The sequence below is a fragment of the Arvicanthis niloticus genome, chromosome 22 (genome assembly GCF_011762505.2).
Source record: "Arvicanthis niloticus isolate mArvNil1 chromosome 22, mArvNil1.pat.X, whole genome shotgun sequence".
Lineage (NCBI taxonomy): Eukaryota > Metazoa > Chordata > Mammalia > Rodentia > Muridae > Arvicanthis > Arvicanthis niloticus.
Genome location: NC_133429.1, coordinates 9670819 through 9697990, shown reverse-complemented (window position 1 = coordinate 9697990; position 27172 = coordinate 9670819). Strand labels below are relative to the sequence as shown.

The 27172-nt window shown below is 36.5% G+C and overlaps 1 protein-coding gene across 1 annotated transcript in view; it reads left to right on the top strand.

The window, feature by feature from the left end:
- The first annotated feature begins 8498 nt into the window (after nucleotides 1-8498).
- LOC143436484 (uncharacterized) overlaps nucleotides 8499-27172 on the top strand; it is a 43052-nt gene continuing 24378 nt past the window's right edge. The window contains exons 1-5 of the mRNA XM_076920862.1: nucleotides 8499-8672; nucleotides 10779-10925; nucleotides 12680-12721; nucleotides 13880-14014; nucleotides 21828-21891. Coding sequence (XP_076776977.1) covers nucleotides 8530-8672; nucleotides 10779-10925; nucleotides 12680-12721; nucleotides 13880-14014; nucleotides 21828-21891 — 531 coding nt within the window. The 5' untranslated portion in view covers nucleotides 8499-8529. The remainder of the gene's footprint in view (nucleotides 8673-10778; nucleotides 10926-12679; nucleotides 12722-13879; nucleotides 14015-21827; nucleotides 21892-27172) is intronic.

Here is a 27172-nt window from a genome sequence, read left to right as displayed (position 1 = left end):
CAAGGAAGACCTAATACCAATCCTCTTCAAGTTATTCCATCAAATTGAAACAGAAGGAACACTACCCAATTCATTCTATGAAGCTACCATTACACTCATACCTAAACCACAGAAAGACCCAACAAAGAAAGAGAACTACAGACCAATCTCTCTTATGAATATTGATGCAAAAATACTCAATAAAATTCTCGCAAACTGAATCCAACAACACATCAAAACAATTATCCATCAAGATCAAGTAGGCTTTATCCCAGGAATGCAGGGATGGTTCAATATTCGGAAATCCATCAATGTAATCCACTACATAAATAAACTCAAAGAGAAAAACCACATGGTCATCTGACTGGATGCTGAGAAAGCATTTGACAAAATTCAACATCCCTTCATGTTAAAAGTCTTGGAAAGATCAGGAATACAAGGCCCATATCTAAACATAGTAAAAGCAATATACAGCAAGCCAATAGCCAACATCAAACTAAATGGAGAGAAACTTGAAGCAATCCCACTAAGATCAGGGACTAGGCAAGGCTGCCCACTCTCACTGTACCTATTCAATATAGTACTGGAAGTCTTAGCCAGAGCAATTAGACAACAAAAGGAAGTCAAAGGGATACAGATAGGAAAGGAAGAAGTCAAAATTTCACTATTTGCAGATGATATGATAGTATACTTAAGTGAACCTAAAACTTCCACCAGAGAACTCCTAAACCTGATAAACAACTTTAGCAATGTGGCTGGATATAAAATCAACTCAAACAAATCAGTAGCCTTCCTCTATTCAAAGGATAAACAGGCAGAGAAAGAAATTAGGGAAATGACACCCTTCACAATAGCCACAAATAAAATAAATTATCTTGGAGTGAATCTAACAAAGCAAGTGAAAGATCTGTATGACAAGAACTTCAAGTCTCTGAAGAAAGAAATTGAAGAAGATCTCAGAAGATGGAAAGATCTCCCATGCTCCTGGATTGGCAGGATTAATTTAGTAAAAATGGCTATCCTGCCAAAAGCAATCTACAAATTCAATGCAATACCCATCAAAATTCCAAATCAATTCTTCATAGAGATAGAAAGAGCAATTTACAAATTCATTTGGAATAACAAAAAACCTAGGATAGCGAGAACTATTCTCAACAATAAAAGAACCTCTGGGGGAATCACCATTCTGGACCTCAAACTGTACTACAGAGCAGTAGTGATAAAAACTGCATGGTGTTGGTACAGAGACAGACAGGATGATCAATGGAATAGAATTGAAGACCCAGAAACGAACCCGCACACCTATGGTCACTTGATCTTTGACAAGGGAGCTAAATCCATCCAGTGGAAAAAGGACAGCATTTTCAACAAGTGGTGCTGGCTCAACTGGAGGTCAACATGTAGAAGAATGCAAATTAATCCATTCTTATCCCCCTGCACAAAGCTCAACTCCAAGTGGATAAAGGACCTTCACATAAAGCCAGATACACTGAAACTATTAGAAGAGAAGTTGGGGAAGACCCTCAAATACCTAGGCACAGGGGAAAAGTTCCTGAACAGAACACCAATGGCTTACGCTCTAAGATCAAGAATCAACAAATGGGACCTCATCAAATTGCAAAGCTTCTGTAGGGCAAAGGACACTGTCAACATGACAAAACGGCAACCATCAGATTGGGAAAAGATCATTACCAATCTTACATCCGATAGCGGGCTAATATTGAATATTTACAAAGAACTCAAGAAATTAGACACCAAACAACAAAATAACCCCATTAAAAAATGGAGTACAGAGCTAAACAAAGAATTCTCAACTGAGGAAACTCGAATGGCCAAGAAGCACCTTAAGAAATGTTCAACGTCCTTAGTCATCAGGGAAATGCAAATCAAAACAACACTGAGATACCACCTCACACCACTCAGAATGGCTAAGATCAAAAACTCAGGTGATAGTAGATGCTGGGGAGGATGTGAAGAAAGAGGAACACTCCTGCATTGTTGGTGGGGTTGCAAGCTGGTACAACCACTTTGGAAGTCAGTCTGGCGGTTCCTCAGAAAATTGGATATAGCACTACCTGAGAACCCATCTATACCACTCCTGGGCATATACCCAGAAAATGCCCCAACAAATAACAAAGACATATGCTCCACTATGTTCATAGCAGCCTTATTTATAATAGCCAGAAGCTGGAAAGAACCCAGATGCCCTTCAACAGAGGAATGGATACAAAAAATGTGGTACATTTACACAATGGAATATTACTCAGCTATTAAAAATAATGAATTTGGGAAATTCTTAGGTAAATGGATGGAACTAGAAAATATCATCCTGAGTGAGGTAACCCAATCACCAAAGAACACACATGGTATTTACTCACTGATAAGCGGAGATTAGCCCAAAAATCTGAAACAACAAAGATTCAACTACTAGACGACATGAAGCTCATGAAGAAGAAAGAACAAGTAAGGATGCCTAGGTCTTTCTTAGAAGGAGTAACTAAATACCCAAGGTAGCAAATATGGAGACAAAATGTGGGACAGAAGCTGAAGGGGGGGTTGTAGGGAGACCATTCCATCTGGGTATTCATTCCATGGGCAGTCACCAAAAATAGACACTGATAGGGATGTCAGGATGGGAAAGCTGACAGCAGCCAGATAAGGCTATCTCCTTAGAGGTCCCCCAGAGTTGGACATACCCAGAGACAGATACCCACAGCTATCTATTAATCTGATCAAAGGTTCCCAATGGAGGAATTAGAAAGTAAATAGAAGGAACCTTAAGGGCTGGTGGCCCCGTGCAGAGAGCAACAATACCAACCAGCCAGAGCTCCCCAGGGTCTAAACCACCAGCCTAGGAGCACATATGGAGAGACACATGACTCCAGCTGTATATGTAGGGGAGGATGGCCTTGTGGGGCATAGGTGGGAGACAAGATTATTGGTACCCTGAAGGCTGAGCACGGGGGGGGGAATCTGAGGGGGGGAGGGGGGCTGGGAGTAGGTGGGTAAACACCTTCACAGAGGCAGGAGGAGGGGGGATGGGATAAGGGGTTCCTGGGTGGTGGGGGAAATATGGTAAGGGGATAAAATTTGAAATGTAAATATTATATCCAATAAAAGAGGGGAAAAAATAGAAAAGTGGTTAGAACCAACATTCTTAATAAAATGTCAACCCTCTTTTAAAAAAAAAAACTATCTTGATACTAAAAGTTGCTTTGAGAATTGTATATTGCAGAATGATCAGCCTTGGTGTATCTACTCAACAAGCAAGCTGGGCAGACCTGCTCAAACCTCTGAGGTCCGGGAATTCCATCTGGAGGCAGCGAAGACACAGCATCAGAGGATTGTCAACTTGCTCTCCCCCCCCCACTCCTCTTCTAATATCTCAACGCCCATAATCAGCTTGAAGAAGCTAATGATGAGTCAGCGCCCCTATTCCCTGCACTTGGGGACTAAGGTGGTAAATGTTGGGCTGTCTCTCTAGGGAAAAGTAGTGGTTTTGTCGGAATAGAGAGGATTAGCTAGGGTTTATTGCATAGCCATAACCTATTAGTAGAAATCTGTATAATTAATATCAAGATGAAGATATAAATTCTTAAATGGCACCAATTTACTTTGTTTACAAACTTTAAGATTTTCATTGGCATGAGCTTCTTAGTGATATAAGAGTGTGATGAATATTTTTACTCCCATAGGCATTGTACCAGTATAACACATTTAGGAATACAAAGCTTAGACCCAGTCCTTCTTTAACTTTTTTAACTGATTTGAGATGGTCAGCCTGTGAGATAAGGGACTATAGCAAATTCATGGCTTGGAGTTTATTATAAGGGTGTTCTCTATGTTTTATTTAGAAATAGCTGAGTAGAGTTAACAGGCAACAGTCCAGATTACCTTACATGGATAGTTGGTTTTCAAAACATCAGAAATCCTTAGAATTGACATGACAAACATTTCAGTATTAATGTTCATTTTCATTAGAGACCTGTCTGCTCCGGACAGCTTCCTATATTGAATTCTAAGAAGAAATTGAGCATCTTTGGAGTTACTCCAGTTGTGGTGAGACAGCCACTAGACAAGAATTGCCACTTTCCTTCTACAGACAAATTACTGTCCAGAAAAGGACACACCTGCAGAATAGTCGACTGATTATATCTGCCTAGACAGAGTAATCAGCCCTTAATAATTCTGCAGCACTAAGGTCTGTCAGATGATCCTGGGCCAGAAGGCAGAAGAACAGATGCTCCAATGTTTTGAAGTAGAGCGAGTGTCCAGGTGTTCAGCGGTCTCTATAAATTGGCTAAGTTTTAGAAACTATGATTTGTGCTTCCCACAATTATAGTTAACTCAGTCATTCTGGATTTCTGATGGTGTTGAAAACATATAGCTATTGACCTTAAGAGAAAAGATTTGAGTGGATGGTCATCAGCTGACATTCATCCTAAAGCCAGGTTCAGAACTACATGTTTTAGTTAGAATAGATGACAGAGGAGCTGGCTAGTCAACAAAAGGATGAAGTGGGTATTAGGACTATCCTGTACCTCACTGGTACAAATTGGCATAATTATGCTCTAATTGTATTTTGAGAGAAAAGTTTCATTTTAACAGGAAAGGTGATGTGTAGGAGGAGCTAAGGTAGGAGGAGTACTGAGAGGAATAAAAGGAGTAAGAAGAGGAGAAGAAGAAAGAGAGGAGAAGCTAGGTGAAGAAAGAGAGAAAGAGGGGGGAGACAGGGAGGCAGAGGTTCAAGTATCTCCACCAGTCAAAGATAGTTGTTATATCTAGGTTGGTCAGTGGGTTACACCTCTGATTGAACAATTCCAAACTTATAAAGCCTATGATTAACATTATTTTTAAAAAATGTATAAACGCAAAAAGGAAAAGGGGGCTTAGGATAGGGGTTTCCTAAGGGGGTGGGGGGGGAATGGGGAAAGGGTATGCCATCTGAAGTGTAAATAAAATATCTAATAAAAAAAATTAAAAAAAGAATGTATTTTATACTTAACTATAATCTGAACTAAACATCATTATGGTGGGAAAAACAATATACAAATCTTCAATGCTGTCTGACCTCCCTATGGATGAAGCTTTCTGAATCTATTCAGTAAAGCACATTCATTTTAAAGTCTCCTATAACATTTGCATGTTGGTTATTAAGGTTCACAGTGTTAATGATGTTGCCTTTCATGTATACCTTTGATACATAAAAAAAGCATTATGTATTGAGAATATTTTTAAATGAATATTCATTTCACAATGTTTCCTCTTTTACATGAACAGATGTTATTACTGAGAACTATCTATCTATCTGTCTGTCTGTCTGTCTCTATCATATAATTATCATTTATTTATCATATCATACATATTTTTGTAAAAATTTGTTATTTAATAAAAATATCTACAGTTCAACAATTGTTAAAAGAATATGTTTTTAAAACCAAAAGATTGAATGACATAAAATGGACTTGTTTGTCAGTTATAGCATGAGCCTTAGAATCTTGACATCACAACGACCTGCCACCTGACTACCAAAGAATCCTCAGACTTCAGTGGCTAGTTTACCAACTGCAATGTTCAGTTTGGTATTTAGTGCCTAGAAGGTAATCGATAATTTCAAGTCCATTGATTTATTCTCAATTCCAGGCTCCACTGTAAAGGTATGTATACAATTACTAAATTGATTCTAATGATAGATGTTCTAAGGGAATCAGGAAGTGGTCTATCTTGATTCCTTCAGATCATGTGAACTAACATTTAACTCAGCAGTGCCTTCATAAAATTTACTCATTAGCAATATTCAGTACCAATACTCTAAAGAAACAAAGTTGTCAGGTAAGGGGAAGTATGCTTTGAGCTTCCAGGAGAAAGTTTTCTACAAGTATTCAAAAATATCTATCCTGGACATGAAAGAGGACTATTTTCTAGATTACCTAATTGATTGTACCCACTGTGAACTTAAACTTTTGTTGTAAACTGGTCAGATTGCAACCTAAAGTCTATGAATTTTCTGGTTTTCAGCAAATTGTTATTTTTTCCTAGATATATTGTGGATTTTTTTTTTAAAGTTTTCAATATTTTAATGCTCATTCAGATAGAAAGGAATCATTTTGAAATATGTTCATTTACTTTAAATTTTGAATATCATGAAACTGAGTTGGTATTATTTTTGTAAACATCTTTACATTATTGTGGGATGTGTGTGATGCTAACCATTGGCTTCTGTTCCTCCTGACTCCGTGAATCTTGTGGGTCTTAACTGCTTTCTAGGTAATAGCTGGTGTCTTTCTACATATTCATTGAAAGATATATCATATGTTTTGGGCAGCATGATATTCACTTAATATATGTTTTAGTGTTTGAATTATATGAGCAGGGTAGAGTAAAGAAACCACCCAAAGAGTATCTCTCAATCTATTTGTCTATTGATCTATCATACACCTGTCTCTATATTCTATCTCTCACATATATAACTTTCATATAGATATGTGGGGTTGTGAAAACATGTTATTCATTACAAAGACTTACATTTCAACAATTGCTAGAAAAAAAATTTAATGCCACAAAGTATAAGGAAAGGAAATGCATGTGTCACTTTGTCAGATGGCAAGAGCCTTAGATGATTGACAGCACATGATTCTACAGCCTAACTACTACAGAGCACTCAGACTTCAGTGGTTTGTCTACCAAAGGAAGTCACCAGTTTGGTGTTCTGGACTAGGAAGATAAAATAAAAATTTCAACTACATTGAAATGTTCTCACTTCCAGTTGCCTGGAAAATGTATTTTTATAACTAATTAGATTCTTGTGATAGACTAATCATATCAGGAAACGTTCTCTCTTCATTCCTAGAGATCATATGAGCTAACTCTCAACTCAGAACTGGTTTCTTGAAAAGGTAGTCATTGTAGGAATATTCAATACCAATATTCTGTAGAAACAACATTATTCTGTGAGGAGATGTATGCTTTGAGCATACAGGAGAAAGTATTCTGTAAATTTCAAAAAAAATCTGTCCAACTTATGAGTGAGGATTATTTTATATGCAGCCCAATTTTTTTAATCACATGACTGCAAAGATTTTAAAAAATGGTCAGACTTTTTTGGAACACCCTAAATCTAATAATTTGCTGGCTTTCTTCAAATTGTTATGCTTTCTAACAAATATTATCTTCTTTGGAATCATTCTAAGTATTTGAATATTAATTCAGAAAGGATTGACTTTCCAGACATGTTCATTTGCTTTCAATTTTCCTTATCATGACACTGAGTTGGTATTATTTTTTGTCATATTTTAACATTATTGTTTGAAGTGTTTGATGACAACTGTTGGTGGCTGTATCTCTTTGACATTTGGATTCACAGGAATCCTTAATGCTTTCTAATTAAAAGACATGGTGCTTTTGTACATTTTTTTTTAAAGATGTAACATGTTTTGCCAAAATTATATTCCCTTAAAGAAAATATATATCATAAATATCCCATTTGTATGAGCAGGTCACAGTAAAGAAACCGCCAGAAGATTTGCCACTCCAGTATTACAGGGAAGGATTTCATTAGGGATAAGAGAAGAAACATGTTCAGAGGCAGGTGGAGGAGTTCTGAGTAAAGAGAAAAAAGAAACAGATGGCCAAGGCTGGGTAAAAGAGAAGGAAGAATATCAGGAAAGAAAAATGGAGATAACTTGAGTACAAGAAACTTTGCACTCATAAAGATGGAGGAGACTATATAGTTAGCATAGCACAGGAGATGGAGAGGTTTGTAGAGGTACAGAAATCTAGGTGGAGACTTTAAAATGTACAAGTGTTTTTACTGCCCAGAATCCATGATGATATCCTTACAGGAACCACAGGCAAGAGGCAAGGGAAATAACCGTTATTCTGGACAAGACCAACTTCACAAATATTTTTTGAAAGATGGTGGGTTTGTTTGATTATTTGTTTGTTTTCTTATTTGACAGACATCTAGTTTATTATAACAGTTTTGACAGCTCAACTGAACATTAGGATTGCACAAGCAGAAGTCTTTGGCTTGAGTTGTTTAGATGAATAAAATTACACCTTCAGAAGACAATCTATACCAGCTGCTCATTTCTAAGTTGCCACCATTCAAGACAGTTTGGAGAAGGGACAATCACTTTAAAAAGAAATTTCTGAAGGAAACAGATGTATAGGCCAATATAGGAAAGGACAGGATGTTCACATGTATAAAAAGCAGCCTAAAATTTTTAACTATGGTTAATTTTTAAATTTGTTACTATCCTTTTCATTAGAATATTATTTATGTTAAAAGTTACAATTATATTTTAGTATCACATTTTTATTTATTTTTGAATTTCATGCATGTATACCATATGTTATAATTATAAATGTCATGTTACCATTATAAATGTTGCTATAATATTCCTCAGATCTTTATTTTCAACTTTATTTGCTGCATTTTAATATCATGAACTCTTTAAAATTTAATATGAACATTGGTTTTATAACTTATCCACTAAGTCTTGTTCTGTTAGGTGAAGACCTGTACCGGGAGAATCTTATTTTTTGTATATGGAAATCCTTGTTAAGGGAGACATGGGAGGAGTACATCGATCCTTGCTGTGCCAAGGCCCCGTGGAAATCACGAGCTACAACAAAAGGAAGAAAAGATATCTATCCTTATTCAATGATGTTCTGGTTGTGTCTAGTAACCTGTGAGTATATGCAACATGCATTCCTCACTATGAGAAGCTACACGTTAACTGGGCTTTTTGTACAAAAACAACCTATGTGCTTTTACTTCTTTTTAAAAAAAAGATTATAATTACTTCATGATCGCAACTTCTCTTTCCTCTGCCATGGTTTAGGCTTGGTGAACACTCCCCTATACATTTCTCAATTTGTTTTGACAAAAGTTTTAGACACAATTTAAAAAATGAATTATTTAAGGTGCTCCCCTACTACCAATGCTGTAAGTTTGCCTGTCAACCCTGATCAGTCACTGTAAGCTCCCAGCATAGAAAATGGTAGTTAGTATCTGACTGATGCAGGCTCAAAATAGGTGAATGGCCTGGCTGTCTTTCAATCTGTCCATCCTTCTTATCACTTCTGCCCAACTCCCCTTCAGTCTACAGATGGAAATACATTTAGAAAAAAAGATAGTAATCGACTCACTTGAATTAAAAACTGATATATACTGATAGTGTATCTTTGAAGTGTAGTCAATGTAAGTAAGTGAAATTCACTTTGATTTTTGAGAGTAAAGGAAACTAGAATGACCGTTTTCCTTGAGAGGCCATCTATTTTTCCACTTTTGCTGTGTGGTGATAATAGGTAAAACTATTTTGAGAGTGTCATTCATATTATGGAAAGAACATTAGTAGCCCCATAGGAGATAATTCTCATTATTACCATTTTCAAAGATTATCTCTTCTTAGACCTATTAAAATTAAAGGTTTTAGGTTTAGGCATTTCTTCTAAAATATGGCTCATATATACATATATGTATATTATATGTACAATTGATGTCTTGTGGTGGAAAATGTAAGTACAAATGTTTTATATGATTAATATGTATGTTTGTATGTTTGTGTGTGAGTGTGTATGTGTATCCTTTTAGTAAATTTTACATAATATGCTTTAATTTTGGCAATTCCATGTTGTATTACATAGTGTGGAAAATCATTTTCTGTAAGATCATGTTTCAAAAACATCACTCACTTGCAGCTTAGGCGGGCTTATATATAGGATTTTTGAATCAGGGTTTATTTTTTGTATCATATTGTCTCCTGAATCTGAGAGAGGCAGAGTCAGTATTTATAATTTTGGACCAACATACAAGCTTAAGTGTCCAATGCAGAGTTACATATCCAATTTAACACATATGCACACAGACACACACACACACACACACACACACATACACACAAACACACAGAGGTAATATGCAGTCTATTATAAAAAATAGAACAGTCACAAATGTGGAAAGGATTCTGTCAATCGATAAAAGAGAAAAAAGAGCAACAAAAAATAAATGAAAGCACTTTATGTATGAGAATTTCTCAAAAGACAAACTCCATATAAAAGATATGATGAAAACAGGAAAGATATGATTACAAGATTATTTCTTACAAACATATTTGATAAGATCAGAATGCTTGATAGGAAGACACAATTCAATTAATTTGTTTAAAATATTGGGATAATAATCTTTTGTATACTTGTATGGGATGTACATGTGCATCATATGTTTACTAAAGAAGCCATTGTAGTGAGCTGATGTGACTTCCTAATATACAGAGAAGGACAATGGAAAATAAATTTTATTCAGTCAGACAATATTCCTCCATTATTTATTTTGGAAAGATGATTAAATTAATTAAAATACAAAATTTTAACTAACATTTTTGGTATGTATGTTAAGGAAATAAAGCAAAATGGTTACTAATTAACAAAAATAAGGGATGAAATATTGAAACACATGGCTTTCTAAAATTGACATATACATTAATACACACACACACACACACACACATACACACACACACATATATATATGTTCATAGTATAGCCATTCATATTCTCCAATCATAAAACAATCAGGCTATGTCAAGTTGCGTGCATTGAGAAGCTTGTATCCTTGAGTAACTTCTTTCAACACATGATTTGGTGAATGCCATCTACCATGGTTTGAACTGTGCCTGAGTGATAAAATGGAGAAGTCCTCTTCTACTCTGGGGCAGGGAGAACTGGGAATTTCTACAAGCAATTCCAGCTACAATGCAAATCAAACTAACAGAAGTACTTGGTTCTCTTTCTAGGAAAAAGAAGTTTAAGATCAAATGCATCATACCACTGAATAACCTGTGGGCCGTGGATGATGTGATCCTTTACAGGGGAAACAAAAACTGTAGTTCCAAGACCCTTTTTCTCCTACGGCCTACTGAAAATTTTTTTGCCACTTTTCGGTAAGACCTATAGTTTGGACCTGTATTCACAAGAGGATAGCTATATAAATTGAGGGCCAATCAATGCTTCATGATTCACAGTTTAAACAAATTAAGCAGAATGTATGAAAAATAAGAATCCATTTTAGTCTGATTGTATACAGATTGACAGCTCAAATTTCCCCCTTATATGATGATTCTAGTGTGTTCCCCAATTTAGTAACATTACCTTCAGTGTTCACATGCAGAGATTCCTGATCACAGAATTAGAACCAACCCCTACATATCACCAAGTACCTATAAGTTTTCCTGCTATATCAATTTTTATTTTACTGACATAAGATGTTTTACACACACACACACTATATATATATATATTATATAATGTATATTATATACAGTTATACACACACATATATAGTTTGTGTGTGTCTGTGTGTAGGTTGAGGGGCACAAGCATAATCCACCCTTCTGATAAAAATGTTTGCACCTGGAGAATAGAGTAGGTGAGCAGTTAATGGCAGAAACATGGTGCCAGTCTTTGGGTAAGAATCAGTCCATAGTTCCATAGGAAGTCTGTTTGAGTTATATATGTTAGAATCATGGCAAAAGGGAAAAGAAAGTTCTGTGAATGAAAGATTTTGCAGCATGGATAATTATTTTTTAGGGCGAAGAAACAGCGTACACATAATTTACAGATAGAAAAACTATACCTGACATAGGGTTGTGAACATGGGGAAGAGTAATAGTGCATTGGGTAAGGGTTGCTGTTTGAATAAGAAAAACATTGAACAACAAGATAATGTTGATGACTATAAGACACTGTGATTGTGTCAAATATCAACCAGTTCTAACTGATTCAACATAGAATTTGCAGTTATAAAATGTTAACATTGTGAGTTCATCTTTAATCCATCTTAATTGAGAGTATTACAAGCTAAACTGGAATATTGGTGGGCTTATTAATTTGTACTAGAATAGTTAATGTGATGCCTCACACAGATGAAGCTCTAGTTTCTAGGATCTCCAGTCTTGTATGCCTATTCTGTAATTCACACGAAGAAATATACAATATTTATTTTCTTAACAGATGTTCTCCCAGGGTTAAGTGTGTTCTAACCAAAGGTCATATAACTACCCTGTGTGTTAGTGTGAATAATGGTACCTTTCTATGTGAACATGACCTCTCATGATAAGATGACGCTGTCTTTTTTTTGGGGTGGTTGGTGGTATACAAGTTTGTTTTTTTATTTGAAATTATTTTTTATTGGATATTTTATTTACATTTCAGATGTTATCCCATTTTCCCATTTTCCCCCACCCAGAAAACCCTGTCTCATCCCACCTCCTCCTGCTTCTGTGAGGATGTGCTGCAACCCATCCTCCCACTCCCACCTCTCTGCCCTCCAATTCCCACACACTGGGACATCCAGCATTCATGGGACCAAGGACCTCCTCTCCTACCTATGCCCAACAACTAATTATATATGTATGAAACTGAAGCGAGGAGTAATTGCTGGCCCAGCCGTAGTCAAACAGCTCTTGGGACATAGTCAAGTCTTGACATTCCCAACTAGCTTCCACACTATATTCAACTTCCTGTCATACAAGTGTTCCAGGGAAACATGTCATTCAAAAGGGCAGTCATGTGGGGAATACCATCTACTCCTGCACCCTCACGGTGGCCATTCTCTTATAATAATTTTTATAATTTTTGTGGAATAATCATATCATTCTCAAGGCTCTAATCCTGTTTTTCACTTTTAACATTACAGTTCTAAAGAACAAAAAGATCAATGGTATTATTTTCTCAAAAGGTAATTTACTTGTGATTATTCTTTAACTCTGTAACTGATATGGGAATTGCAGTTTACGTTTTATTTCTTTCTTAAAAGTATATTTGGTAGATTGTTTCTAGGTATGTTGTTCATTAGATGATCACTGGATACTGCTTTAGATTCTCCTGTCTATCACATATTTCATTTCATTTTGAGGAAGTTCTGTATTCATTGTCTCCTCTTTATATTGGAGTAAACAGTACTCTTCAGCCTTACTTTAAATTCAACTCCATAGATATTACTCTACCGTGTGCATCCAAACCATGTACTACTTCCTCCTGTGAGGTCAAGCAGATTTTTTCCTTTTGCTTGTGTATTAGTCACTGAACTTTCTCTAGAGCCATGGAACTTATGGACTGTCTCAATATATTAAGAGAATATACTGTAATGACTTACATTCTGTAGTCCAACTAACCCAACATTGAGGAGCTGTGAATGGGAAATCAAAAAATCTAATAGTTGTTCAGCCCATGAGGCTAGTTTGTTTCACCTGATCTTCTGTATAAACTGGAATCCTGAAGAAGTAGATATCAACAGATGTACTGGCAGTAACTGCAAGCAGGCAAAGAAGAGTGAGTCTGCCTTCTGTCAATGTCCTTATGTAGACCTCCATCAGAAGGTGTGGCTCAGATGTGTGTACCACCATGCCTAGATTGGGACCTTGCTTTGTCCCAGGCAGACCTTGCCCTCAAAGATCCTCTTCCATCAGTTTCTAGGGATTAATGGTGGGTGTGCCAATTCTACCTTGCCTGGGCCTATGCATTTCATGGCATCTATGCCTTAAGATCTCCATGTCAAGGTCCAAGTCAAAAGCCATGCCTTCCAGCCTCAAGATCTGGAGCACAGGTGTGCCCTCCGTTTCTGGATTGTAGTTCATTCCAGATGTAGTCAGGTTGACACCATTGCAAACAAAATTCTCTGAGCTTCCTAGACCAATGTATTTTTTATTATCTGACCATGGCTTTGGTTCTGAAATATTTTTAAATATTCCCTAATCCAATAATGAATATTGCTAAACTGATTGTCTTGTGTTTAACACTAAGATGGTAGTTATAAAATATTAACAGAAATTAGCTTAAAAGAAGCTACTAACAAATTAATTTTACTATGCTTTGTGTTTTTATTGCATTTGAGCAGAGCCATTGATAAAGCCAAGAAGGGGATCAAGAAACCATTCTCACTGCAAATACTCACGGAGAACATCCCAACCTGTGACAGTGTATGTGAACACAAATTCAAAACCGATATTTCAAGCAGAGAGACAGGCAGTTTGTAGAATAATAGAAGATGGAAACAGAAGAAGAGGGTGTAGGGGAGAAATAATAAGAATTTATGTATATGGAAAAGCTGTAAGTGTATGGCATGCACAGTTGTGTCTTTTATATGTGATATATGGAAAGAGATATGAAGCAAGATTGATCCACATGCTAAAGCAAGGACAAAGAGGAAATATTTTTCTTAAATGACTGAAAATTAAGTCAGGTGGTTACAACAGCATACATTTCCAAGCCAAGTATTATTATTAGAATTAAGCTGTTTTATCCTCTGAGTTTTTATTTCTTATATATTAACTTACATGTTGTTCAAGTGTCATTTACTTTAAAATATTTCTGTTTAATCAAAAATAATTATATAAAATAATTAAACTATCTTAAGGAAAGCAAAATATTATCAAGAATTAATTTCCTCCCCACATCCACATGGATCCTAACTTTTATCTCTATTCCTCTGTCCTCTGCTCTTTCAGGATGTCTCTTACTATGCATCCTGACACCTGCTTTGGAAGGCCCAGGACATAACCATGGCTCTTCCTATTTATTTGAAAGTTCTAGTCGTAGGGATGCCTTTTCCTTAACTTTTATTTAGAAATATTTTATTGATTTACTATTGTTGTGTGTGTGCTTTTGTGTTTGTGTGTGTTTATGTGTGTGGTCATTTGTGGGTACAGAGCTTAGAATATGTCTTGTGACCTCACACATAGTGCACAGTAGTTTTATCATTGCATTACACACATAGCTTTTAAATAATTGCCTAGTTTTTTAATACTTATAGTATTGTTTCATTTTTCAATATTGGCTTTAGTGCAGATCAGAAATTTACCTATTATGCAGCATGCAGAGAGCACTGAAGACCATTCCTACTGTAAAGCAGAATAGACTGTAGCTCAGAGAATCACCATCTCTCTGACTTTGTAAATGCTGGTGGATATAAAATGAACCTAGAGTTAATATTCGAACATGTCACTTTTGAAATTACACTAAACTTACCAAGATGTGTGTAATGATCACCACACAATTTGATCTTCATACTTTTTTCTTTTTTGTCTTTTATTTATATTTTCAACTCTAGATTTTATTTCTGCTCATCCACCCTCTAACTGTTTCACATCCCATACCTCCTCCCCCTCCCCTATCTCCATGAAGATGTCTCTACCACTCAAACTCACACCCAGCCATATCTCTAAATTCAATGGGGTCTCCAATCTCTTGAGGGTTAGGTACAATTTCTCTGACTGAACACATTCCCAGCATTCCTCTGCTGTATATGTGTTGTGGACCTCATATCAGCTATGCTTCATGGTATACATATCATGGTGTACATATACATGATATACATAGCAGTGTGCTTCATGGTTGGTGGTCCATTGTGAGATCTTGGGGGTTCAGATTAATTGAGATTTCTGGTCCTCCCACAGGGGTCCCCTCCTCCTCAGCTTCTTCCAGCCTTTCCCTAATTCAACCAGAGTGGTCAGCAGCTTCTGTCTATTGGTTGGGTGTAAATATCTGCATCTGGCTCTTGTCAGCTGCTTGTTGGGTCATCTGCAGTGTGGTCATGCTACACACATTTTTGTGAGTGTTCGTTGGCATCAGTAATTGTGTCAGGCCTTGGAACCTCCCTTGAGCTAGATCCTACTTTGGGCCTGTTGCTGGGCCTTCTTTTCCTCAGGCTTCTTTCCGTTTCTATCCCTGCAGTTCTTTCAGACAGGAACAAATATGGGTCAGAGTTTGACTGTGTGATGACAACCCCTTCCCTCTCTTGATGCCCTGTCTTCCTGCTGGAGGAAGGCTCTCTAAGTTCTCTCTCCCTACTGTTGGGCATTTCATCTAAGGTCCCTCCCTTAGAGTCCTGAGAGTCTCTCACCTTCTAGGTCTCTGGTGCATTTTGGAGGATCCCCAGTACTTCCTACCTCCTTAGGCTGACTGTTTCTATTCTTTCTGTTGGCCCTCAGGGCATCAGTCCTTTTCCCTTGCCCAGTACCAGATCAGGTCTTTTCTCTCCCTAATACGCTCCCCAACCCTCGTGCACTTTCTTTCCCAGGTCCCTCTCTCCTTCTGCACCTGTGATTGATTTATTTTCCAAGTGAGGACTGAGGAATTCTCACTTGGGCCCTTCTGCTTGCTGACAGTTTTTAGTTCTGTGGACTGTATCTTGGATATTTGGTACATTCTTTCTATCTTTCTATTTATCATTGTCTCTGTGTCTCTGTGTCTCTCTCTCATTCTTTCTTCCTTTCTCTGGCTAATATCCACTTATTTGTGAGAACATACCATGCATGTCGTTTTGGGTCTGAGTTACCTCACTCAGGATTATATTTTCTAGTTCCATCCATTTGAATGCAAACATCAGGATGTCTTCCTTCTTAATAGTTGTGTGATTTCCACTGTGGCAATGAAGCACAATTTCTAGATCTTTTCCTTTCTCATGGGACAGTGGAACACTGACCCCTGTGGCATGGTAGGGCATCTTTTGGGCATCTTTCTAGGTTATACAAACAGTACAAAAAGAGAAAACTATAGTATAAAAGTAACTTCTAACCAGTGACATAAATTAGGAGAACACTCACTAGCTTAGCTGAACTAGATGTGTCTCAGGAGACAGAAGAGAAGAGCACATAGTCCTGTAGGGAAGTGTTCTCTTGCCTCTGCTGCTAGATTTCAGCTGTGGCAAATGCTCATTGTACATGAGCAATCTCCCTTGTGTCTTTCAACACCTTTGTGACTTAGATCCAATTCCTTAAAGGAAACATTTTTACTGATTTTCACCCACGACTCTAGTATTTTCTTATTTTATCCTGCCATAGTTATTGAAAACTTTTTCTGTATTTCAGAAGATTGGTAATAGACACTTATCAGCCTTTTTTCATGTGATGCCATGTTTATTTCTTTTTTGTCCTTGAAGAGATGTTTCAGGACATAAAAACATTCTTCTAATTTAAATAAATATTCTCCATCACTTTTCTTTCTACAGGTCCCCTAGTGAGTATTTAGTAATGATCCTTCATATATTTGTAAGTTTTGGTGGTTTTCTTTGATATTTTGTTTACAGTTTGAGGTTTAAGAGTTCTTTGAATTATTCATATATTTCATTACACTTAAGACAATCCTGTATTTTTTTCCTTTGGATGAATTAGGAAAATGTTTTTGCTATTCTTACTTATGGATTTCTTGTCCTCACAATATTACTCTTTTAAATTATTCTTAGGAGTGAATGTAGGTTTCTCAGACTCTATTTATATTTTAAAACATAGGTGCAGATGATTTTAGAATCATCTTTATTAGATAATTTCATATAAGTATAGAAATCCACTTCCTATTCACCTGCATGAATCCCAAGATATCTCCAAACTTCTCCCTAAGTTGCCCATGTCTTCTCCTACTCTTGACTTCAAATACAAATATGTAAAATATTGTGTTTTTGATCTAATATTGTAGACATAACAATTAACTACACTGTCTTCATGGGTCAATGCCTATGCCATGGCTGGAGGACAGCATTTTTCTACATGCCCTGATGGCTATAAGTAATTTGTTTTAAAATTCATACCTTAGTGATAGCAAAACCTTACTGTTTCACATTAAGTTTATTAATATATAATTTCCATATTTACAGGATTTTTATTTCTGAGTGGATAGTTTCTTTTTTATACATTAAACATATTTTTTGTATCATTAAACAATTTCTAATTTTTTACCTCATAGTAGGAGCATGTGATCTTTCCTAAGGTTGATTTTTCTGAGAATTACTTACATAACTGTGAGTCAAGAAATTTTTTAACATGTAAAAAAACCTCCCAGTTTTTTTATTTTCATGCTTTAAAAAACATTATTTTTAGAAAAATTTTGTTGAAAAAGAGTTTGCCTCTGAAATGTTTCCGTTTTATAAATAACATCACCATCAGGAAGAAATGCACACACCTTTGCAAACATTAGTTACATCTTAATATGTTTGAAATGCTCTGAAAACAATATTTTACAATAACGTGAGTTAAAATCCTATGTGAATTATTTCTCTAACCTATGTGTGGTTTTCTATAATAATACTTTGTTGTTTTATAATTATACAGATGTTTTCAGATATTCAACAAAATATCAGAAGCTTTAATTTAATTTATTATGCTCAGTCTCTGTGTGTGTGTGTATGTGTGCGTCTTCATGCGTGAATATGTGTGCTCATGTATGTGGGATTCGAACGTATTCTCCTAAAATATATGCTTTCTGAGTCATAAGCTATAGTTTCACCTTTAGATGACTATGTCTACATTCTGAGCAGATGCACACATTGGTTCCTTCCTATTTACACTACAAGGACAAGAACAGAGCTGTTCTCACACATTCTAAGATGTTATTTCATAATCGTTAGCCTATAGATAGCAAGATGCAAAATCAGTTAGTGTGAGATGTCCTTGATCATAAAGTTCAAGTAAATTGCATATTATGACAGGGTCTTGGAGGAATATTCAGCAAAACACACACACATGCAGGCACACACACACACACACATACACACACACACACACACACACAATTATTTACACACACAATTATTTTCAGGGCAATAGGTTATGCCCAGCAGTTAGAAGACAATAAATAAAAATTCTGTGAAAGAGATGGCTTATGAAGTGGTTTCCTTTGGCCTTGGGTCAAGGTTGTTTATACATGGGGGGACACTGTGTTATGTTTTTTACTTAAGAGATTGTTTCTGAGACATGCTGCTTATTGCAGATAGCTGATACTGTAAAAACTAACTTCATAAAGATATACCTATCTACTCACTGTCATACACTTTGGTAATGTATTAGAATTCCAGTGTATCAGTGGTATCTTCTCAGATTCATATCATTTTATTTCATGCTATTTTCTTCTTACTGTCTTTCTAGGTCTCTGGAACAATTTTAAATGTGAGAGGTGGTAGAGAGCTAATAATACAAACACCTTGCTTGTTCTTGGCAAGATTAAGTGATGGAGTAATTCTAAAATATTTATTTTGGGTTCCTAGTTCTATCACCATTACTAATTTGAGCTCAGAATATCTGTATATCAGCTAACTACATCCAAACCCTGATGTGGAGAGAGTACACATTTGTCTTTTGTTTTATTTTTTGGTTTTTGATTTTCTTTTGTTTTTGTTTTTGTCTTTTTTAAGTGCAGCTGCTATTTATCCTGATTTTCCTAGAACTGAGCTCATGCTGTGTATGAATGAAAGGGTGTAACATAAAGTCTGGATGGAGAGAAAGCAAAGCATTTTGCTCTGTGTTAACCACCCTCCCTGCTTTCCACTGCCATAATTCAAGAATAATCAGAATACAGTGCTCTTGTACCCATGGCTACTTAGTAATCCTTTATTATACACAACCTGTTACAAACACAGTTATGCTTGTGTTTCAAGTACCCACATAGTTAATTTTGTGATAAATATGGTAGACTGACAGTCTTCCAGATTTAACTCAAGGGAAGAAAACAAGTTGTTAATTCTGTATTAGAGTTGCAATTACAGACTGTAGAGTATAGTAATGATTAGACACTGATTTTGTAATCATGAGGTTCAAAGGTATTTTATACCACTCTTTTCTGTACTTTTCATAGCCTTTATGTGTATCAGCAACAACCATCGATATGGTGAATGATATAATGAAGAAGTTACTACCAATGATTAGAGTGCCTGTAAGTTATTTTTAAGTTATTTTGATTTAAAATTAAATTTTGTTTTTGAGATCCATATATATTCATGTGTGTATTCAAATAAATACTGCATATGAAACTTAATCATGATAAATTTACCAATCATATCTTACAATCTTTTCCCTTTGGAACTGATGGCATCTAAGATATAATAATAATCTTTATAGGGACTTTTTCTTGAATTTCTTGTCTATGTTTCCATGAAAATTGAACTCATAGCCCAAGGATATTGAGCTACACTTTTACTATCACTAGACACTAAAGATGCATCCTAACAAAGTGAGATTTATTGGTCATATGCACGCACAATAATTTAAAGATGCCAATCTTAGAGACAAGAAGATTTTTCTTTCATTTTTCTTTCTTTTCTCCCCTTCTTCCTTCTTTTCTTTCTTTCTTTTTTCTTCTTTCTCTTCATTAAAATATTATTGCACTTCCTTTATAGTATATAAATCCTCTCCTCTCCCATTCCTTCTTGATTTCATTTCTCTGTGTGTGGAGGTATAAGGTATAAGTGTGCATGTTCTAGTGTGGTGTTGTGGTTTTTAAATCTGTAATAATTGATTTTGTCTATGTTATTTCTCTCTGCATACATGACTGTATATTTGGTCTTTCTGTTTTTAAATGTCCATGTGTATCTCTGTCTATTTCCCACTTTCTCCAACTCCCTCTCCCTTTTCCTCTCCTTCTATCTCTCTCTGACTCTGTCTCTCTGTCTCTGTCTCTCTGTGTGTATGTGTGTGTGTTTATTGAATGTATGTTGCTCTCAATCACTTCTTGTAAGTTTGTCTGATGACTCTCTGAGTGTCATTTTGTTTTTCTGTCTCTATCACTCTTTCTCTGACACACTATTTCCTCTCCTTGTGTGTTTTGTTGGGTATAGGTAAGAGTGTCTGCTAGAGTGGACTTTTATCCCCTTGTGTAATACTTAAGAACTCTATGGGACAATATCTTGATTGTTTGATCATGAATCAACAGGAAAGTACAATTAATGATAACACCAGTTAGAGCATATTATCATTTTAGTCACTCCTGGAGGTTGCTAACCATTTCTTTCTTTTCATTTATTATTTAGTTTTTTATACTCCATATTTCATTGACCACCCAGCCCCCATTCACCCTCAGTCTATTCAACATTCTATACCTCTTCCTGACATACCCCTGTCTCCATGAGGATGTTCCCACACCTCATCTGCCACCCAACCTGACCTCAAAACACACTATGGCCTCCAGTCTCTTGAGGGTTAAGTGTATCATCACTAATTGAACACAGACCCGGCAGTCCTCTGCTGTACATGTGTTGGGAGCCTCATATTCACTGGTCTATGCTGCATTTCAGGGGTCCAGTGTTTGAGAGATCCCAGGGATCCAGATTGAGTGAGATTGCTGGTCGTCCTACAGGGCCATCCTCCTCAGCTTCTTTCAGCCTATCCCTAATTCAACCACAGAGGTCAGCAGCTTCTAACTACTTCAACAGAATGTACTATTTATATGACTGTTTTGAATGGATCAATTACTTGGTGTGCAATAATTATGTTGTGGAACTTCTTTCCAGTATCTGGTCTATTTTCCAAATTAGACACACCTTCATCCTTTCCACAGACTGGCTATCTCTGAATGAAAACCAAAAGTTTTGTGTACTCCTAGGCGCCTTCAAAGCTTCTCTGTTTTGTCTATTTTTCTCATGTTGCTGAAGCAACCATAGCTTTCAAATGTTCTTTATCAAGTCATCATAATCAACTGGGAGTATATGACTCTGTGGGTACTAGATTGTGTGCTCAAACCAAATCAACCTTCAATATTTCACTGACAGACTGGAGAGACCTATGCAAGTAATTTTATAATATTTTCTTTCTTACTGTTGTTGGCAGAACACAATTATTCTACTGTACAATAGGCCAATGTTTCCTCAGAGAGAAAAGGCATGTACCCAAGGGTTTCCTCTGAAATTAGTCCTGATGACTCAAACCTGTGGTCAGAACACATGCCATTAGTTCTGGCCACAGAATGCTGGTCCTAATAATCTCCCTGCTATAGAGCTCAAAAGTGTAAGAAAGGAAACCACTAGATTCTTCAAGATTCTACTGTCAGATTATTTGTGACTGTTGGTTATTTTTGGCTCCTAGTACATTGAAGAATACCAACTGTGGTTTTGTCCTGGCCAATGGGAAGCTCCAAGATTACTCCGAGGTAAGTAACAGGAAAATCTAAGGAATGACCAGCTGAGGTCAGTAATCTAAGCCTGAAGTCTCAATGTTTTCATTATTTAGTCTTAAATATAAGTACACACTAAAGCAAAATAACTAAACAGTTTTTCATTTATTATATTCATAATTAATAATTTTAATACAATTTTAAATTGATTAATATAAAGCTAGACAAGTAAACTAAATTTCTCATGATATAAAAATCTTATTGATATCAATACTATAATGGGCAGGTTTTAATACTGTCAGAGTAGAACACAGCAAAATCTGCCAAACAAACTCTTCTGGGAGATAGAAGTAAAGTGATCAACTGAAAATTATCTCCTCGATTTTAGAGTTTTCAGCTTATACATCCTTCCTTTATCATAATATCCGTGTAAGTCTCCTAATGCTTAGGGTATACAGTCTACATTGTCCAGAAGAAGAATGAGACACAAAACACAGCAGTGCATGCTAAATCCCATTGGAAGTTTTGCCCACACTCATTATTACTAGATTTAATTCATACTCTTATTTTCTTCTTATAGGCCAGGAGTGTCCACATGATATTATACTGACCAACCTTCAAACTAACTTCAATAGAAGGAACTCAAAGGTGTTTCCTGCTTTTCCCAGCTTGCCTGGGCTGCTTGTGAATGACATATACTTGGATGCACAGGGGCAATTCATCTTAAAGCCTGCCTTAAGGTACTCACCTACAAGCCAGCAGCAAAGTGAGTCCTCCACCTTTCTTCATGTACCAGCTCAGTTCCCATCTCAATTTGGCACAAAATACCAATGCAGGTTGTCATTTTCTTGCTTGAGGAAGGGGCACTGTAGAAAACAAACCACAAACAAAACAATATGGCCCAAGTCTAGCCTGAGATCTCTATATTGTTATATGAAGCTTGATTATAGGAAGAACATTATATTTGTTCTAGATAGATAGTCAACATAAGCTGGTATGCCCAGACACTATATGCACATGTGTGTGTGCGCACACATCTTTTCTCCCATTAGAATATGATTTCCCTTAGTTTCATGATCAAAGCGGAAAAGGACCTAAGAACTGCATTTAAGCTATTGTATTGCAAGAGAAACAGAAAAGTTATATGTCTGGAATTGAAGATCATCTTTTTCAGACTAAAGTAAAAATAACATTAGTCTCTTGGGTCAGACTCTAGCCTTCTTCTTTTTTTTTAATCCACTATTTTCTTCATTTACATTTCAAATGTTATCACCTTTGAAAATACTCTATCCCACCCTTCTCCCCTTGCTTCTATGAGGGTGTCACCCACATACCCACTACCACATCCCCTGACTGGCATTCTCATACACTGGGGCATGAAGCCTTCACAGAAACAGGAGCCTCTCCTCCCTTTGATGTCCAACAAAGCCATCCTCTTCTACATATGCACCTGGAGCCATGAGTTGCTCCATGTGTACTCTTTGTTTGGTGGTTCAGTCCCAGGAGCTCTTGGGGCTCTGGTTGGCTCATTTTGTTGTTCTTCCTATAGGGTTGCAAACCCCTTCGGCTTCTTCAGTCCTTTCTCTAACTTCTCCACTGGGGACTCTGCTCAGTCCGATGGTTGGCTGTGAGCATCCATTTCTGTATTTATCAAGCTCTGGCAAAGCCTCTCAGGCGACAGCTATATTAGACTCCTGTCAGGAAGCACTTCTTACCATAAAAATATTTCTCACAAATAACAAAAACTGTACAAAATAGACACTCTACCAAAAACTTGCAATAGGTTGTAAGTGACTTGGATGTTACTGTCTGTCCAGTAGATACATGAATGTTTTCTTTCATTACCAAAAAATGTAGCAGCACTTTTTTTTGCTAGATATTGCCATTCTAACCCCATTTCAAATAATCAAAAATTAGCCTAACCTACTCCTAAATAATCTGTAACACTTAACTTAGTAGCAGTGAGCAGCCGTAACTCTGGAGCAAATATAATTGTTTTATTTTTATTTGGGCCATGATCTGAGTTTTCCTCTCAATAGGCTGTGGAGCAATGCCCCCTGACATCAAGAAAAGATAAAGGTCTGAAAGTAGGCATGCTTAATAACATTAGGTAAAGGTACTGAATTATCCCTCCCTGGCCCTTGAGCTTGCCAAGTGTTTCTGGCTCTTATTGCCAGAATCCTGGGGCTTCATCATGGGGAGGAAGTGAAGATGAGTAACTGAAGGTGACCATGTGTACTGAGAGCAGTTTAAAGGTACAGGAACATCTGGGAATCATCCATTTTTCTGAATTGATATCCTTAGTCCATGAAAATTAATTGGGGTATTTCATGAACAAAGACACTTTTCTGTTCTTCAAACAAGCCACTGCTTACAATTAATTTTATTAGTTTAAATAGTTGATATATTAACACTTTTTAAGGAACAGATATGAAACTGTAAGACCTCACAGGTAAAACAGGGTAGTCACTTAAGAACATTGACCACTATTCCAGGTGAGCCTGTAAGCAGAGTTTTACACGTACATTACAAATTTACTCTCTGTGAACTGAAAGTACCTATTCAACAATTTATACACTCAGAATGAGGTGTTTTCTGGCCCTGTTGGTTTTGATAGTTGATTACTTTCAGGAGGAGCACTTGGTTTTATTCCTTGATTGTTTTCTTGAGTTTTTTAGCATTATTGTTTATTATTATTACACATTAATTTATTCATTTTACATCTTGAATGCTGACCCCTCCCTCATCACCCTTCACAGAGTCTCTTCCCTTCTCTTCTGAGCATGTTAGTGTCCCCTGTGTTATCTTCACCCCCTGGCACATCCACTCTCTTCAGGGTTAGCACATTTTCTTCTACTGAGGACAGTTTGTGAAGGGTTTCCACAGACAGTCAACAGCTTTAAGGATAGCCCCCAGTCCACATGTTGGGAAACCCACATGGAGACTGAGCTGCATACTTACTATGTACATGCCATAGGTCATGATGGAGCTTTGGTATTCTTTTTGATAGCTGCCAATAGTCCAGGTTAGTTGTCTCTGTTGGTGTTCCTGTGGAGTCCCTATCTCCTTCAGGACCAGGAATCCTTTCCCCAACACTTCCATAAGAGTCCTTGAGCTCCATCCAATGTTTGGCTGTTGGTCTCTTTATCTGTTTTAGTCAGCTGCTGGGTGGAGCCTCTCAGAGAGCAGTTATGATAGGCTCCTATCTGAATGTCCCACATAGGAGCTGGCCTCCTTTGAGACAGGCAGAGCTTCAGGCTGTGAAGTAGAGTGCCGATCTCTGATTGCAGGTAGTAGTGTGGACTGGAAGCCAGGAAAGGCAATATGAATAGACAGTAAGTTTACTTAATTGATACTGGAGCCAGAACTCTGCTTCTTTGATTCTAGTCTTACATAATAACACATAAACTCCTGACTGTATGTTCCACTTTTGAGCTAAAATTCTGGTTGGTGACAGGTTGGGAATCTCTTAAGAATGTAGGGTCTTAACAATTTGTTCTCAGCCTTCCTAATCTTGGGACACTAATATAAATCATCATGTATGTTGTGGTCATTCCTAACCATAACATAATTTTGCTGTTATTTCATAATTGAAATTTTGCTACTATTATGAATTATAATGCATAATGTATGGTATATCTAATATGCTGGATATATGACTTGTGACCTCCATATGGATTTTGAAACACAAGTTGAGAATCATTGGTCTAAAATGGTATTTTTATACAAAAAAGTTTCTCAGATACTTTCTACACTATACATTGACCATTACTATTCTTGTTTTTTGTCATTAAAAAAGGATTTCACTAGAAATATACAAGGAAACTGGTCTTCTTCAGATTCATATGAAAACTGGATTAGTATCCCAGATGAAGATTCTGTGCTTGGAAACAATTCTGCCATACAAAGGTAATGATAGAGTAACATCTTGAGGAACTGCACAAAGATAGAAGCAATGCAATTTGAAGGTATATAGGCTTGTATTTACAGGACTATAAAAAGGAGTGATGTCCTATTCTGAGAGGTTCCCTTTTCTCAGACATGTATAGTCACTTTATAAACAGGTGCATTTCTCAAGCACGAGTGTAATACCACCATATGGGCGTCTTCTACATTATAACTGCCATGGTTTGCAAGACAGTCTATGCTACACAGTTGTGTGCAGGTCAGCCTAGAGTATTGGTTTCAGTTCCTATATGAGATATATTAAATAAGTGTGTATTACATTTGTGGATTATTTACATGCTAATGTTATTACCATAGTATTCTGAATATTGTACCTGTTAATTACATGTCATTGATTAGAACATGAAGCTATTACTGAGTTTGTCTTTCTTAACTGTAACTACCTAGAGAGGTCTGGGTCAGGTATATCTTTGACTTTTTGAATCATTTTCCTGGACCGTGATACTGCATGGAATGATTTCTTAGATAAAAGTAACTTTGAGCTGTCATTTCTACCCAGGAGCTCTGCTTTACCTATAGCAGAAGCTTTTATACCTGCATTGTGTAGGGTCACTAGTGTGTTTTATACTCCTAATGTTCCAGTGTGTCACAAGTGTGTTATGTGTATTCATACTACATTAGATATTAAATGTGTCCTCATGGTGGCAGGAAAGATGGTTCACTGTTTAACAACACTGTTTCCATACACTGAACACACATGGACTGTAACTATCTTCATTCATTCTATTTCCAGGGAACCTGACACATTCCTCTGGGTTCTGTGGGTAGCATGTAGCACATGGATATTCATAAATAATTTTTAAAAATTTCCATAATTCTATAGGGAGAAATGTTTTGCAGAAAATATTCTAGGCAATACATTAACTGTATATTCTTACTTCTTTTGAATTCTGATTGTACAATTAGCTCATCTACAAAACATTTATGCCAATTTTTCTTTGTATTTAGACTTTTGTAAGTAACATTACTTGTTAGACAATCAACAGTAAAATTCCCCTTTTTCTTTGTATAGTATTCTACTGAAGATACCACAACCATATGTCCTCTTGTTCAACCATCTTATCTGTGAAATATTAAAATTTAAAACCTCTTCCAGGATTCACCTAGACACTGACCTCTTATCTCTCCACTTAGCTCCTCGTGTGCTGTGGGATCAGACTTGCAGGAACTCATTATTTGGGAGGGACTGCTCAGAAAAGTTACAATGTTCTGATTTTTCCTTTGGGGAACAAAGTCCTCATTGTGATCCAGGAATTGGGACTACCTCAGAAAGCTCACTAATGTTAAAGGACACCCTAGGATTGCATTCTTCCAGAGTGGGAGATGCATTGATCTGTTTCAGGAAGAATTG